At 37.2% G+C, this 12917-nt stretch overlaps 1 protein-coding gene across 1 annotated transcript in view; it reads left to right on the top strand.

Moving 5' to 3' along the window:
- Positions 1 to 12917, top strand: part of nphs1 (NPHS1 adhesion molecule, nephrin) — a 104950-nt gene that overhangs the window by 32173 nt on the left and 59860 nt on the right. Inside the window, exons 4-5 of the mRNA XM_036132350.1 lie at positions 928 to 1064; positions 8228 to 8321. Coding sequence (XP_035988243.1) covers positions 8258 to 8321 — 64 coding nt within the window. The 5' untranslated portion in view covers positions 928 to 1064; positions 8228 to 8257. The remainder of the gene's footprint in view (positions 1 to 927; positions 1065 to 8227; positions 8322 to 12917) is intronic.

A 12917-nucleotide genomic window follows, 5' to 3' on the forward strand; every position in this document is an offset into this window, starting at 1 on the left:
GGAGCTACATATCTTTGCTTAAAAAAACAACAAAAAAAACATGACAGAGGCTGCGAAAGACATGAGACTAGTATATATATATATATATATATATATATATATATATATATATATATATATATATATATATATATATATATATATATATATATATATATATATATGTGTGTGTGTGTGTGTGTGTGTGTGTGTGTGTGTGCGTGAGAGAGAGAGTTACAAAGGTGCAGTAAAAGCCAAGACCTAAATTCAACTTAGAATCTGTGACAAGACTTACAGTGAAAGATTGATCCTCACAAACACACTATCTTATATGTGACTTAAGGTATTTTGTAAAGAGTGGGCAAAAGTTAAACTTTTTTGAGGTGTGAAGCTGGCGAAAATATAACCAAAGAGACCCTCATCTCTAATTGCAGCAAGAGTTTGTACGACCTATTCGCTCAATGAGGATGAATATGAACACTCACCATACTTTTCGGTTCTAACTTGTAACAACCTTTGACAACATTGTATAATTTTCTACTCAATTCAAATAAAAATACATCAGAATACAAGCTGGTGATTGTATAGTGACAGATATGGATAAGAAATTTCAGAAACGTGAGTGTGTCCACACACACACACACACACACACACACACACACACACACACACACACACACACATGCATTCTTGTTTAAAATACAAAGTGAGGACCGCGCCTTGACTTCCATTGACTTCCATTTATTTTCAAGCCTTCTATGGCCTAATCTCTGACCCTAACGTAAACCTAATTGACACCTTTGTGCTAAACCTAACCTTAAAAGTTCTCACTTTACTAGTAAAATGAACAAAAATGTTTCTTGCTCAGCTGTAAGTAAAAGAACACACACAACCTCTCACCTCCATCTTCAGTTTGTGCAGTATGGCCTCTCTCCCTCTCTTTATCAGTATGCTCCTGTCATAGAGGAAGGAGTGAGTGAAGGGGAGAGTCCCATTGGCATTCTTTAACATCTTGGTTGCTCAGAGAGTTATCTGGAGATCAGGAGGACAAAAAGACACTCCGGAGCCTTGGTGTCACTCAACAGGTACGATATTACTCTTTTTCACTCATGCAAATTCACACAACTATTCAAAGATTCTGTTTTTTTTTAAAGAAAAAGCAACTCCTTCTCTGTGTGTGTCTGCCTCCTGCTTTCACTCTGTGTGTGCTTAAAGTATGCAGATGTGCTTGAGTTGGTAGAGGTTGAAAGGAGGTTTTGCCTTTCTGTCTCAACCTTTTTCTGGGGAGAGCAGGTGTGTCAGAGTGTGAAGACTTTGTATACCACAAAACCTGAAAACTGTAGGCGAAAGCAAACTTTGGGCTCCCTTCAAAATCTGGGAGCTGCCCGGGACTTTGAGAAGCTGATAGGATTTCTCCCTGTCACACTTTTTCTCTCTGTATTGTAGATATTATGTTAATGGCTAGCAAGGAGTGGTGTAACGATCCATGTCGCTTTCAACATGAGATGATGCATGATGTTGGGTTCATAAGAATGACAAGATAAGATTTTTTTAACACATTTTTGGTTTTCATATATGTATATATATATATATATATATATATATATATATATATATATATATATATATATATATATATATAAAAGGTTTAAAAAATCCTGAACTGTGTTTTAGATAATCTAAAATCAGTGTAGAATACTGATACTTTGCAGTTGTTAGACCTTATGCTCGGTGACCTATTTTTCCATTGCTGACTCAGATCTTTATTTAAAACATAAAGTTTTTATTAATATTCACTAAAACAAATTAGCATATACAATGATGCTAACATCAGTATTGTTTAACCCATTTGTAAAGTCCAGCTTTCCACTGCATTTGAAAATTAGTTAATGTCTTCATATTGACATTTCCACAATGTTTAAATAAGGTAAGGCAAATAATTATATCCTTTATCTGATTAAAAGTTTGCTTAGGGGTTTATACACTCACTGGTCCCATTATCATGAACACATGGTCTAATGCTTGTTATGACAAAAACTGAGCTAGCCAATGACCTGACAGCTACTCACTGTCTTTAAACATCAAGATGTGGTGAAGATGACTTACTGAAGTTCAAATTTAGCATCGGACAACGCAATAATTAAATGTTTAAGTGATTTTGAATGTAGCTTGATTGTTGGTGCAATAAAGCCTTGTTAGAGTATTTAAAAAACTAGGGATCTGCTGGAATATTCAAGATCAACCAAAATATCAATTGAGCTGCTGTTATGTGGCCGAAAATACCTTGTTGAAGTCAGACATGATATAATATGGGAATACTTGTTCGAGATAAGAGACAGGCAACAGTTGCTGTAAATATCTACTGTTTACAACTATAGTATGCATAATGCTATCTATTAATTCCCAATGCACTGAAACTTGAAACAGTGCGGCTAAAGCTGCCAAATACTAAGTTTGGTGTCAATTCTGATAGCTAAAAACTGCAAACTGATGCTAAAATGTGCACAGGCTCACCAAAGTTGGATAAATACATATTAGAAAAAAACGTTACCTGGTCCGGTGAGCCTCAATTCCAGATGTCACCTTCAGATTGCAGGATCAGGATTTATCATAAACAACATAATAGCATGGATATTTTTTATATCAGCAGTTCAGGCTGGGGTTGATGGCACAGTTTAGTATACACTGAGCATTGTTAAAACATCATAGCCTGCCTGAGCATTGTGGATGACTATGTAAAATAAGTACACATAACCAATGCATTAACAAGAGAACACGGGCTAACTTCAATATTTATAACTCTCTTACTTCAGAATATATTACACTTTTAAACAAATCTATGTAGTCACAGCAGCAGATGTTTTTTCTCTTCTTCCATGCAGATGCACAACACTGATGTAATTTAAACTTGTTACCTGAGAGGGCAGACATCTGCAAAAATCCTGAAACTTACGCTATGCTCCTTTTATGAAGAAAGGCATTGTGAAGGCACATCAAGGTCAAACTTGGTACTAGCAAGTTGTTCCTAATAAAGTGACCAGTGAATGTAAGTTATATTTTTAAAGGTGGTCTAAATCTTAGGTGGTCATAATGCCAAAAAAGCATCCAAATATTATCTTATTTTTTTCAGAACTATGACAACGGTTTCATAAATGTTGAAATAATAACAACAATAATCTCTATTGCATGTAAACATTTTCCAGTTAGGTTTTGCTTGATATATTGATGTTAAATCGGAGATTATCTGCCTGTCATAATCTTTATTTAAAACAAAATAACAAAAAACAGCCACAGTCTCAGTTGATAATAGTGTTGCTCCGATACCGATACCAGTATCGGACGGGGCCGAGATCCAGCACTAAAATGGTGGTATCAGTATCGGCAAGTACCAACAAAAAGGGCACAGATACCATTTTGATGTTTGTATGTCACTTGAACGCAGTCTTTATCTCCCGACTACTATTATACATGTTATATAAGTTCATGGAAGTTGCACTATTCTGGCATTTGAGAGGCAAAAGTTTATTCAACTATTGTCATCCATTCCAGGTAGACAATAAAACCTTCTACTACCCTAAGTAGTATGCAGTTCTTCATATATACACACACACATCAGTTTCAAACAGATGGTATCGGTATGGTATCGGTATCGGTCGATACTGCACAGCCAGGTATCGGGTATCGGGGCCAAAAAATGGCATTGGCGCAACACTAGTTGGTAAAGTAGCTGTCTAGAATTCGGAACCTTCAATTCAAGCTTCCCTGTCACCTGCTAATCTGAACCCTCGCAAGTCGGATCTGCATATCAGTGTGTAAATTTGGCTATAGTTTAAAGCGCTTTGAGGGTTCAGTCAGACTAGAAAATTGCTCTATGAAATCAGTTCAGTTGCCATTGATTTCAATTAAGATTCCTTAATAAAATCTGATACTCATCTATCTCTTTAGCAAGCCAAGAGGTCCATTCTTACAGTCCTTACAAATCAAATGTATCTATCTATCACTATGCTTTTGTTTTTTTTTCACTGATTTCCTTTTTTTTCTACCTGGCACTCAAACTCCTGCCAAAAAATAGGTGGTAACAGGTTTTTCATAACTAATGTAACTAGGTTTTGTGAGTCAAGCCAACAAAGGTATTAGCTAACGTATCAGCAAAACAGGGTAGCTCAGAAGCTCAACAGAAGCTAGTTCAGCAGCTAATTGTCAACAAGTCTTTAAGATAGAAAATATGTCTGGATCAGTGCTTCTGTTTCTCTTCTTTTGTGCATGTATATACTTCCCTAGTAGGTCGTGATAGCTGCTCACAGAAACCCAGGTTCTGCTGGAGGGTTTTTCCTTACAAAGGAGAGTTTTCTTGTACGCTGTTGCTACATGTGTTATGAAATCTCGTACACCGCTACTAGCAAGATGTCTTACAGAATACAATGTATAAACACATATTGGCGTAAGAAATCTGCATCTTAAAGACAGGCCCTCTAACATTAATTCAGTGTGAAGCTGGCATAGATGGTTCTCACTCTAGCCCTTGTAACGGTTAGCACCAATACGCATACAATGAGATTGGAAAGAGTCTAGATTGGAATTAAAATGTACGATCATGTTTAAATCGAGTGGCCGCACGAAGGCTAAAACTTACATTTTTGCACATTGACTGATTTCTGTTTTGTATTAAATTAGTCCCAGATTGAGTGCATTAAGTCAGATGATAATGTTATGAAAGATGCCATTTAAAAAATCTACCTGTCGGGGTCACACAAAATGGTTGAGAAGCCTCTTACGTCCTTGTGGGGAGAACTGGTCGACATTCTTTTTTTTCTCGTTAGAGCAAATACATTTTCAAATCAAACTCAGCAATTTGCATTTGCAAGAAGCTGGCGAAGAACAAGGTCAAAACAAAAACTGCAGCACTGAGAGCATCTTTGTTAAAATATGTTTTTATTTTTTTATTTAAGGAAATATTAAATAGTAATTTCATCCACCACTTATCTAATCCCTCTTTCTGAATGACAAGTTACAGTTGTTCTATAAATGTTAAACCGTCTGGGACTTCTCATACGAAGTAAATAAACAAGCGCCATTTAATGAACATTCTTGGGACTTGCTGTATTTTTAAAGCAATTAAGGAGGTTGTTTAACTAGGTAATGGGAATGTAGGGAGGTCAGGCAGGCCATGTCTGCTTTCATTAAGAATCCCAATGAAAAGGGTGACTCATGAGGCTAGCAGCAGCCTTTTTTTGCGTTGGACTAACATTTCCCTTCCTCACAGAAAAGATTTGATGTTTAAGCTCTGAATCCCAGAGGAAAGAATTATATTTTTAATTTTTAATTGTATGGCAGAAAACTGGTAAAATCACTTGCTTTTTATTAGGAAAAGAAAAGTAGTACACTGCAAACCTTTTGAGGAAAAAATAGGCAGCAATTGGAATGATAAAGTATTGCCTTTTGTGTTTATCCACATGTGGCAGAGATAAAGAGAGGATGGGCATTTTTAACCTCACAGAGGATTTCTGTTAATTTAAGAAGGATATAATTGGCTTTGTGTGTTCTAAAAGTATACTGGGGGCTGTGAAATGCACAAAATGTTTTGAGAGCAAATAATAATTGAGTGCGAGTTAAGTCTTATCAAAGTCTGTTGGAGTGCAACTAATCGACGGGGGGGAGATGCGTCAAAGAGCAGTTGCCTCCAATTCATTTTGTGTAGTCAGTTGAGAAAATATTTAGTTTTCAATTAAGTTAATCACTATTATTTGTTCCACTATTGCAGCAGATAAATTGAAACGATTACCTGCTGAACTTAAAATCCATAAAGCTTTCCTTCAGGTCAAATAAGTCAGTCTCTACTTGTATGTTTTGATGCTTTGGAAGGGGAGTGCCTTTCATTATTTACAAGAAGAACATATATATATATATATATATATATATATATATATATATAACATACTCTTTCATATGCATGTAACTAGAGAAGAATTTCAAGAAATGTATACCGAAACTGACTAACAATGAAAATGCACCTTTCTCAAGTGACTATGCCATTCAGAGGTTGATTTGATTCTCGTTTAACATTTGTTTTGGTATTTCACTATGGGACACACCCAAAGTGCTTGTCCTCCAGAAGCTCTATAACATTACACTAGTCTTAAATCATAGACAGAAGTGATTATTGCTCCCAGATGAGAGACTTTCACTGCAAAAAGAGAACTAAAAATAAGTAAAATTGTCTTGAAATTAATGTATTTGTCCTTAATATGAGCAGATAAATATCATTTGCCAATGGAATGAGTATTTTTACTCCTAAAATAAGATAATTAGATATCCTGCACTTGAAATAAGATGATGGAGACGAATTGTTCCTATTTTAAGTGCAAAACATCTTATTCCATTGGCAAATAGTCCTATTCACCTGCTCAAATCAAGGACTAATACTTTCATTTCAAGAAAAATGTTCTTATTTTTAGTTCTATTTTTGCAGTGTATTATAAACGCTTGAAGTCACATTGATGACCTTCATTCTTAGGGCGAGTTAACAATGGTGCCACAATGTTGCTACTTTTTGTTGCTGTCGCTCGCCGGACATTATCACCGGCCGTTTGTACCATTGGCAACAGGTCAATACAGCAGTACAATGGTGCTATCTAATGACGCTTTCACATTCAGTTTCTGAGTGGTTGTCACAGCGCGACAATACGCAAAAGTTCAGCTTTTTCAACTCCAACAACTGTCACTTTGCATCCATCACAGGTGTCATGTCACTCTGGCTTTGCTTTAATTGCTAAAATTGCGCGTTTTGCGTTGCTAGAATTGCTTCTGTGGCCTCGCTTAGCGTTGCTTTGCGACTCGTTGCTCCCATGTGGCACCTGTTTATAGGAATATCGTCTAAATCTGTTGCTCGCTTGCTACATTCGTGTTCTATGTGAACGCACCTTACCAACTCTTCTTGGTCCCAGAAGCATCTATCACACAGTTTAGTATAGGAACTATTGAGCTACCTTAACTATTCATAGAGAAAGATAACAACTTGATGACCAAATGCTTCTCAATAGCTACTGTACTTGATTGTTCTGACCTTTCTACCGCTGGTGTGTTACCAAACTATGTAGCTGCACCATTTTGCTTTACAGTTCTTATAAAATTGGGAAGCTTGGTCTTGTACTTAAGGATAAAGTCGTGCCACAGACAAGAACCTGCACGATGGCAACAGCATTGTTGGGGCAGATACACGGTTTCCGCACCACTCTTGCTCACCATGATGCTATTTTTGACGAAATAGCATCTTTCTGCATATGTTAGGACTTCATATAGCCCCCACGAAAGAGAGCTGCACCTGTCAAAACTTTTTTGATGCGCAGGCAGCAGGGTCAAGTTACCTAAGAAGTCAGTATGTCTTGGTTATTAATAATGCTGGGCCACCTGACTGTGATCAGTCTCTATTAAAATAAACTGTCATACATTGTTAAGGGTCTTCCCTTCGTCCATCATTTCGTCAGATATTAAATTACATTCTCGCCACAGCATCCAGGCATCATGAGACAGACCTACCACCTAGTTATCTGGATATAAGGATGTTGGTTGACAGCTAACATTAATTATCAGCAGGAGAAACCAGTGGTGTAGTTGTTTCCTAGGGGTGAACTTTAAGCCATGCTCAGCTAATGGTTCTGCCTCTGTGCACACCACATGCCGCGTATTCTCACCAGCCCACCAGGCCACCCCAGCAGTGCTTGGCCATAAAGCCCACTTTCCACAACAAACTATCTAGCATCACCTATACATCTTTAAAGGCCATCCTTATCTGCATAGAAAATCGAATGCAAAGCCTCAATCATAGCACATGGAGTAAAAATCAGACTTTGTTTTCCTGGATTAAGAGACGCAATTGGGATTGTGTGGTCAGCCGTCTCACATGGATGCCGCACTTGATTGAGTCTTGCTGTGGTAAGCAAGGCATGATTTGGAAGCGTCATCTTTGCAAGCTATTGCAACAACTTGTTTTTTGATGTCTAACTTCCTGACACGTGATGCGGTATGAGTGACAGTATTTAAACAGAATATCATTTGAATATTTCGGTTATGAGGATTTACACACAACTGTGTTTTTTTATTTATTTTCTTATTCATATTTTTAAGCAATGTTTTATGATGCTGTACTTCAGAACACAAAAATATCTACATACAAACGTGTCAAGGTGCTTGTTAACCCTGAGTTTACTTTTGTGCATGGTTAATCTCTTATTTTCTATGGTTCTTCCAGGATTCTTTAAGGTCAGGTGCCAATGTTGAAATGGAGTCTGTGTCAGCTTGGATCCTTTCAGCTTCAACTCTTCCATTTCTGTGTTTCTTTTGGGGTAAGAGAGTCAAATGTCATTGTGGAACTTTCATCTCAATATCTGTGGCCTTTTCAAGTCCCATCTTTGTTTAAAGCCCTACACCCATATCCAAAGAACCTTGAAAAGGATTTTCACTTTAATGTAACTGGATTTTCACTTTAATGTAACTGCTACAGTGGGTTGTTTATTATATGCCTTGTAAATCTGGGTCAAATACATATCAATAATGATTTGTGCACTGCAAATCTGGGTAAATTAAAGTAGTAGTAGTAAGTAGTAAGTAAGTAAGTAGGTAGTAAGTTTATTATATTTTAAGTTGTGTACCGTGATAGACTTTAATTAACAATGTCTAAACAAAATTCTACCTTTAATTTATTGTAAAAAAATATACACATAGATGTTACGCAGTATATTGGAAATGTTAATTGTGAGAGGTATGTTAAAGTTTTATGTAACCACAAACCTTGTTGATATTTGTTTATCTATTATATAGATTACTGTGAGGACTTTCAATCAATTGACATCACAAAACACTGTCAGTACACTGTTTAAATGAGTTTGTAGTGGTGTAACAGATCATTTAGTCTTAGATTTACTGTATATCATAAGGTGGTATGCTGGTAAAGATTCTCAGTCATCCAGGTCATGATCAATCCAAAAAAGGTTAAAAAAATAAAACAACTGGACTTCTATTCTGAAGACGTTTCTTTTCCCATCCAGGAAGCTTTCTCAATTCAAAATGTCTCGAGTAGTGTGGAGTTCCCAGCTTTATAGACCTGCTGGCCTCATTGGAGTTTAGATTCACATGCAAATTCACCTGGAACTGGTCGCCCCAACAATGGAGAGTCATAAGGTTCATTGTTTGCCCGGCTCACAGAGCTTTTATGGATTAATCATGAAGTGGTATTTACTTTGTGTGGCACTGCCTAATTATAGGCAGTTTAGGAGGATGTCCTTCTGGATTAAATTTACAGCAAAAGTATTGATAACCATATGTGGTGAGGCACCATCTACATAAGATTAGGCTATATATAGTACTGCCAGTCAAAACTTTGGACTCACCTTCACATTCAATGGTTTGTCTTCATTTTTATTGCTACAACTGGGGAACTCCTTCAAGACAGCATAGAAGGCCAAGAGTGACCAATTGAGTATTCACAACAAAGGGAGGTATTTAGAAAAAGCTAAAATCTACAAGATGCTTTGAGTTCTTTCACAAGTTTATGCTTGATACATAATTCCACAGAATTTAAGTCATAGTTTTGATGTCTTCATTCTGCAATGTAGAAGGTCATACAAAATAAGGAAAAGCCACTGAATGACAAAGGTGAGTCCAAACTTTTGATTATTGGGTTCAATACATATTATATGCAATATTGTCATGGGCTATCAAAATGTTTTAATTTGCAACGTCCTTTCTAAAACAGACTCCAAATCACTTTGACCAAATTTTGTCAAAAGATAAAAAGGACCTTAGCTACAAAACAATAACTAATCATAAACTCTCTTCATTTAAACTGATTTGCATGGTGTAAAGCTTCAGTGTTTTTTGTAAAGCACTTTTAGATGCATGCTTGTACTTAAGGAACTATATGAATATTTACCTCTTTATGCACTAAAGTCATAAACAACTTTAGGCAACATGAGAGAGGAAAGAGGAAGGTTGTTTGTGACTGTGTGCCAGAAACCACTACCATATCCAGCAAAAGTATCAACATATACATTTATTTTTCTTATGAAGATCTTTATGTATGACATCCTTAAGGGTAAAAGAAGTACAAGGTTTTATCCGAGTTTTCATGCCAAAGAGAGCAAGGACTCAAAGGTAAGAAACACTTAAAGGCTTGTGCAATAAAAAGGGAAGGTTTACTTAGAAAAATAATTATATAAAATATAGAAATCCAACCTGCAGAACAACACCACATGGTATGAGTTAAGGCAAAATAGCCACAAAAGTAAAGCACAGCATGACAAATAATAAGGAACATACAGCTAATCAGCAGAATGATTGAACTACAGTTATACCACAAAATGATTGATAATAAAAGTTGAGCAAAGAGCAGAGTAGGAGATAAATGAGGTAGAATGCAGAAAGTGAAGTAATAATGATGATTACCACACAGATTAAGTAACTTTAAAATGGAACAGACAATAACTGCAGGGGGAATCACAGACAAGCTGAGAGAAAATGAACAAGTTGTGGCTTTAGCAGAACAGTTTTAAAAGAAAACTAATGCCTTTCCTAATACATACAGCTTCCACTGAAGAAAATGCAAAGAACAAAATATTATTTTGACTTCAACTTTACAAATTGCATATGGTTTTGAGACAGGTTGTTTTCACCTATTCTAAGACAAGTCAGGCTGCATTGATAAAACTACAATGCTATTAATAACGAGTATAAACAACGACTACTGGTAATCTTAGAATGCAAAAACAAATTAAAAGCCATAACATTATTTTTGTTTTGTTAGAATGTTATATATACAAAATAATTGTATATTTCCTCTGGACGAGTTCTTCTTTGTTGTAACGTTTCGTCTCTTCTCCAAGAGACTTCTTCAGTCTGTAGAGCTGTAGTCAAACTCAGCTTTATAGGTAATGCCTTTGCAAAGTGGATCAAAACGTGACAATCAAAACTGGTTATTCACATGCAGAAGAGGACCATCAGGCCACCAACCGATCGTTAGTGCTCTGACTAGGGATGGGCACCTTTCATATTTGAATCGATACCGGTACTCAACAGTACCTATTTTCGGTATTTTAGTGTGTTTATGCAATACATTGCCTGAATCCACACCAGGCAAAACACTTTTTTTTTTTTTTTTTACCAAAACAACAGTTATCAGTGGCACACAGGGTGAACAAGGTGAATAAAGAATTAAAGCTGTATGTGAATACAATTCAGGTAATTATTTTAGTACAGTTTCAGAGGGAAAAAAAACTATATTAAAAACATTAGATTCTATTCCACTTTGTAATCCAGGGAGGGATACATTTGCAATGAGGGAACAGATAGACTCTCCTCTCTGCTCTTTGCTCTGACTGCAGGCGGGTTTCAAGACAAGGCAGCACCAGCTGTCTGTCTGAGACAGTGCTAAGAGAAGTGTGAAGAGGCTCACTGCTGCCTCAAGTTAATAACTGCAGAACAATTAGTGCTTCCTCAGATTAGAAGTATTCAAGCCGCTGGCCTTGCACTTTGCCTCACAAATATCGCAGCAAGCGTAATCTGCAACGCATTTTGAAAAGTTGAGTCAAACTTCCGAGCACATTCTATCAGCCATGCTTGCTTTGTTTACTGGACCAGTGGATATTGTCGTCACCACGCTCTTGCGTGTGTGATGCTGTGTTCATGTATGGCATGGAAAATCGCCCACTCTTCCACTCCCTCAGTGTCACAACGATGTGTTTAGGTAATGAAACATGGTATCATTTGATTTTACGTGAATCGTCCCCGGTAGTACCGAAGGGATTCGGTCAGTACCTGTAAAAGTACTGAATTTGGTACCCATCCCTAGTTCTGATGGTCACTTATTTATCCCAGGGGGCTGAGTCATGCTCGCAATAACAGCATTTTAAGAAGAGGAAACTGGACCTGTAGTCCACCACCCCTGTCTATCAATGGCCAGGTAATTTTCACAAAAATGGCTCCCTTTACTCCACCTTCAAACCAATGTTCCTCTTTATCCAGGATGAGAACATTTTCATCCCTAAAAGAGTGACCGCTGGCCTGCAGATGGGTGTAAACCATAGAATCTTGGCCTGTAGATGTTGCTCTTCTGTGCTGGCACATCCTTTCGGGCCGTGGCTGCCTTGCTTCTCTGATGTATGACTGGTCACCGTCCTCCTAGCACACAGCATACTCAAGATCGCCCGATCTGGTCTACTGCTGTAATGCATTTGCTTCAAAGTTTGATGTGTCGTCACTCAGAGAACATTTTCTCCAGTCACCGTGATGAAGCAAGAGGTTACGTGAGTTTTGTTGCCCAACAAGACTTTTTCATCCACACAACTGGTGTTCACTGCTATTTTTCTTTTTTTTTCTGACCCTTTTCTTTAAACCCATGAGATGGTTGTGTGTGAAACTCACAATAGATCAACACTCTCTAAAATACTCAAGCCATGCTTGGTTAGCAAGTTTTTTTTTGTTTTTCTTTGTTTTACCATGTCTGGATGCCTAAATACACACCAGGTGCAGCCGTGTGATTGAATAGTTTGCTGTCATGTCAAAAGCAAATGGACAAGTGAATGTAAATCTACAGTGTAAACAAAATTCAAAATTCATAACCAATTTAGATTGTTCTTCAATCCGCCACAGGTGAAGTTTCGGACTGTGGCATCCTGTTAGGAGTCCTCTGATTGGACAAGAAAGGAGCATTGGTTGGGCTAGGAAATTAACAGGGGAACCACCAAATATCTTTCATACATTATCATGAAGTGCTTCAGATTCACGTGTCAAACCAAAATACCAAACTGTGTTAAAGTTCACTTACCAACAGGGCTTGTCTCTGAGCTGAATAGATGTGAGGTGTAAAGTGGCATAAACTATACAGTGCCTGCTCTGTAAGCGAGGGCAAATTAGCTTGAAAAGTCTAGTTTGAGCATAACAGGTGG

Source organism: Fundulus heteroclitus, chromosome 3 (assembly GCF_011125445.2).
Source record: "Fundulus heteroclitus isolate FHET01 chromosome 3, MU-UCD_Fhet_4.1, whole genome shotgun sequence".
NCBI classification, from domain to species: Eukaryota; Metazoa; Chordata; class Actinopteri; order Cyprinodontiformes; family Fundulidae; genus Fundulus; species Fundulus heteroclitus.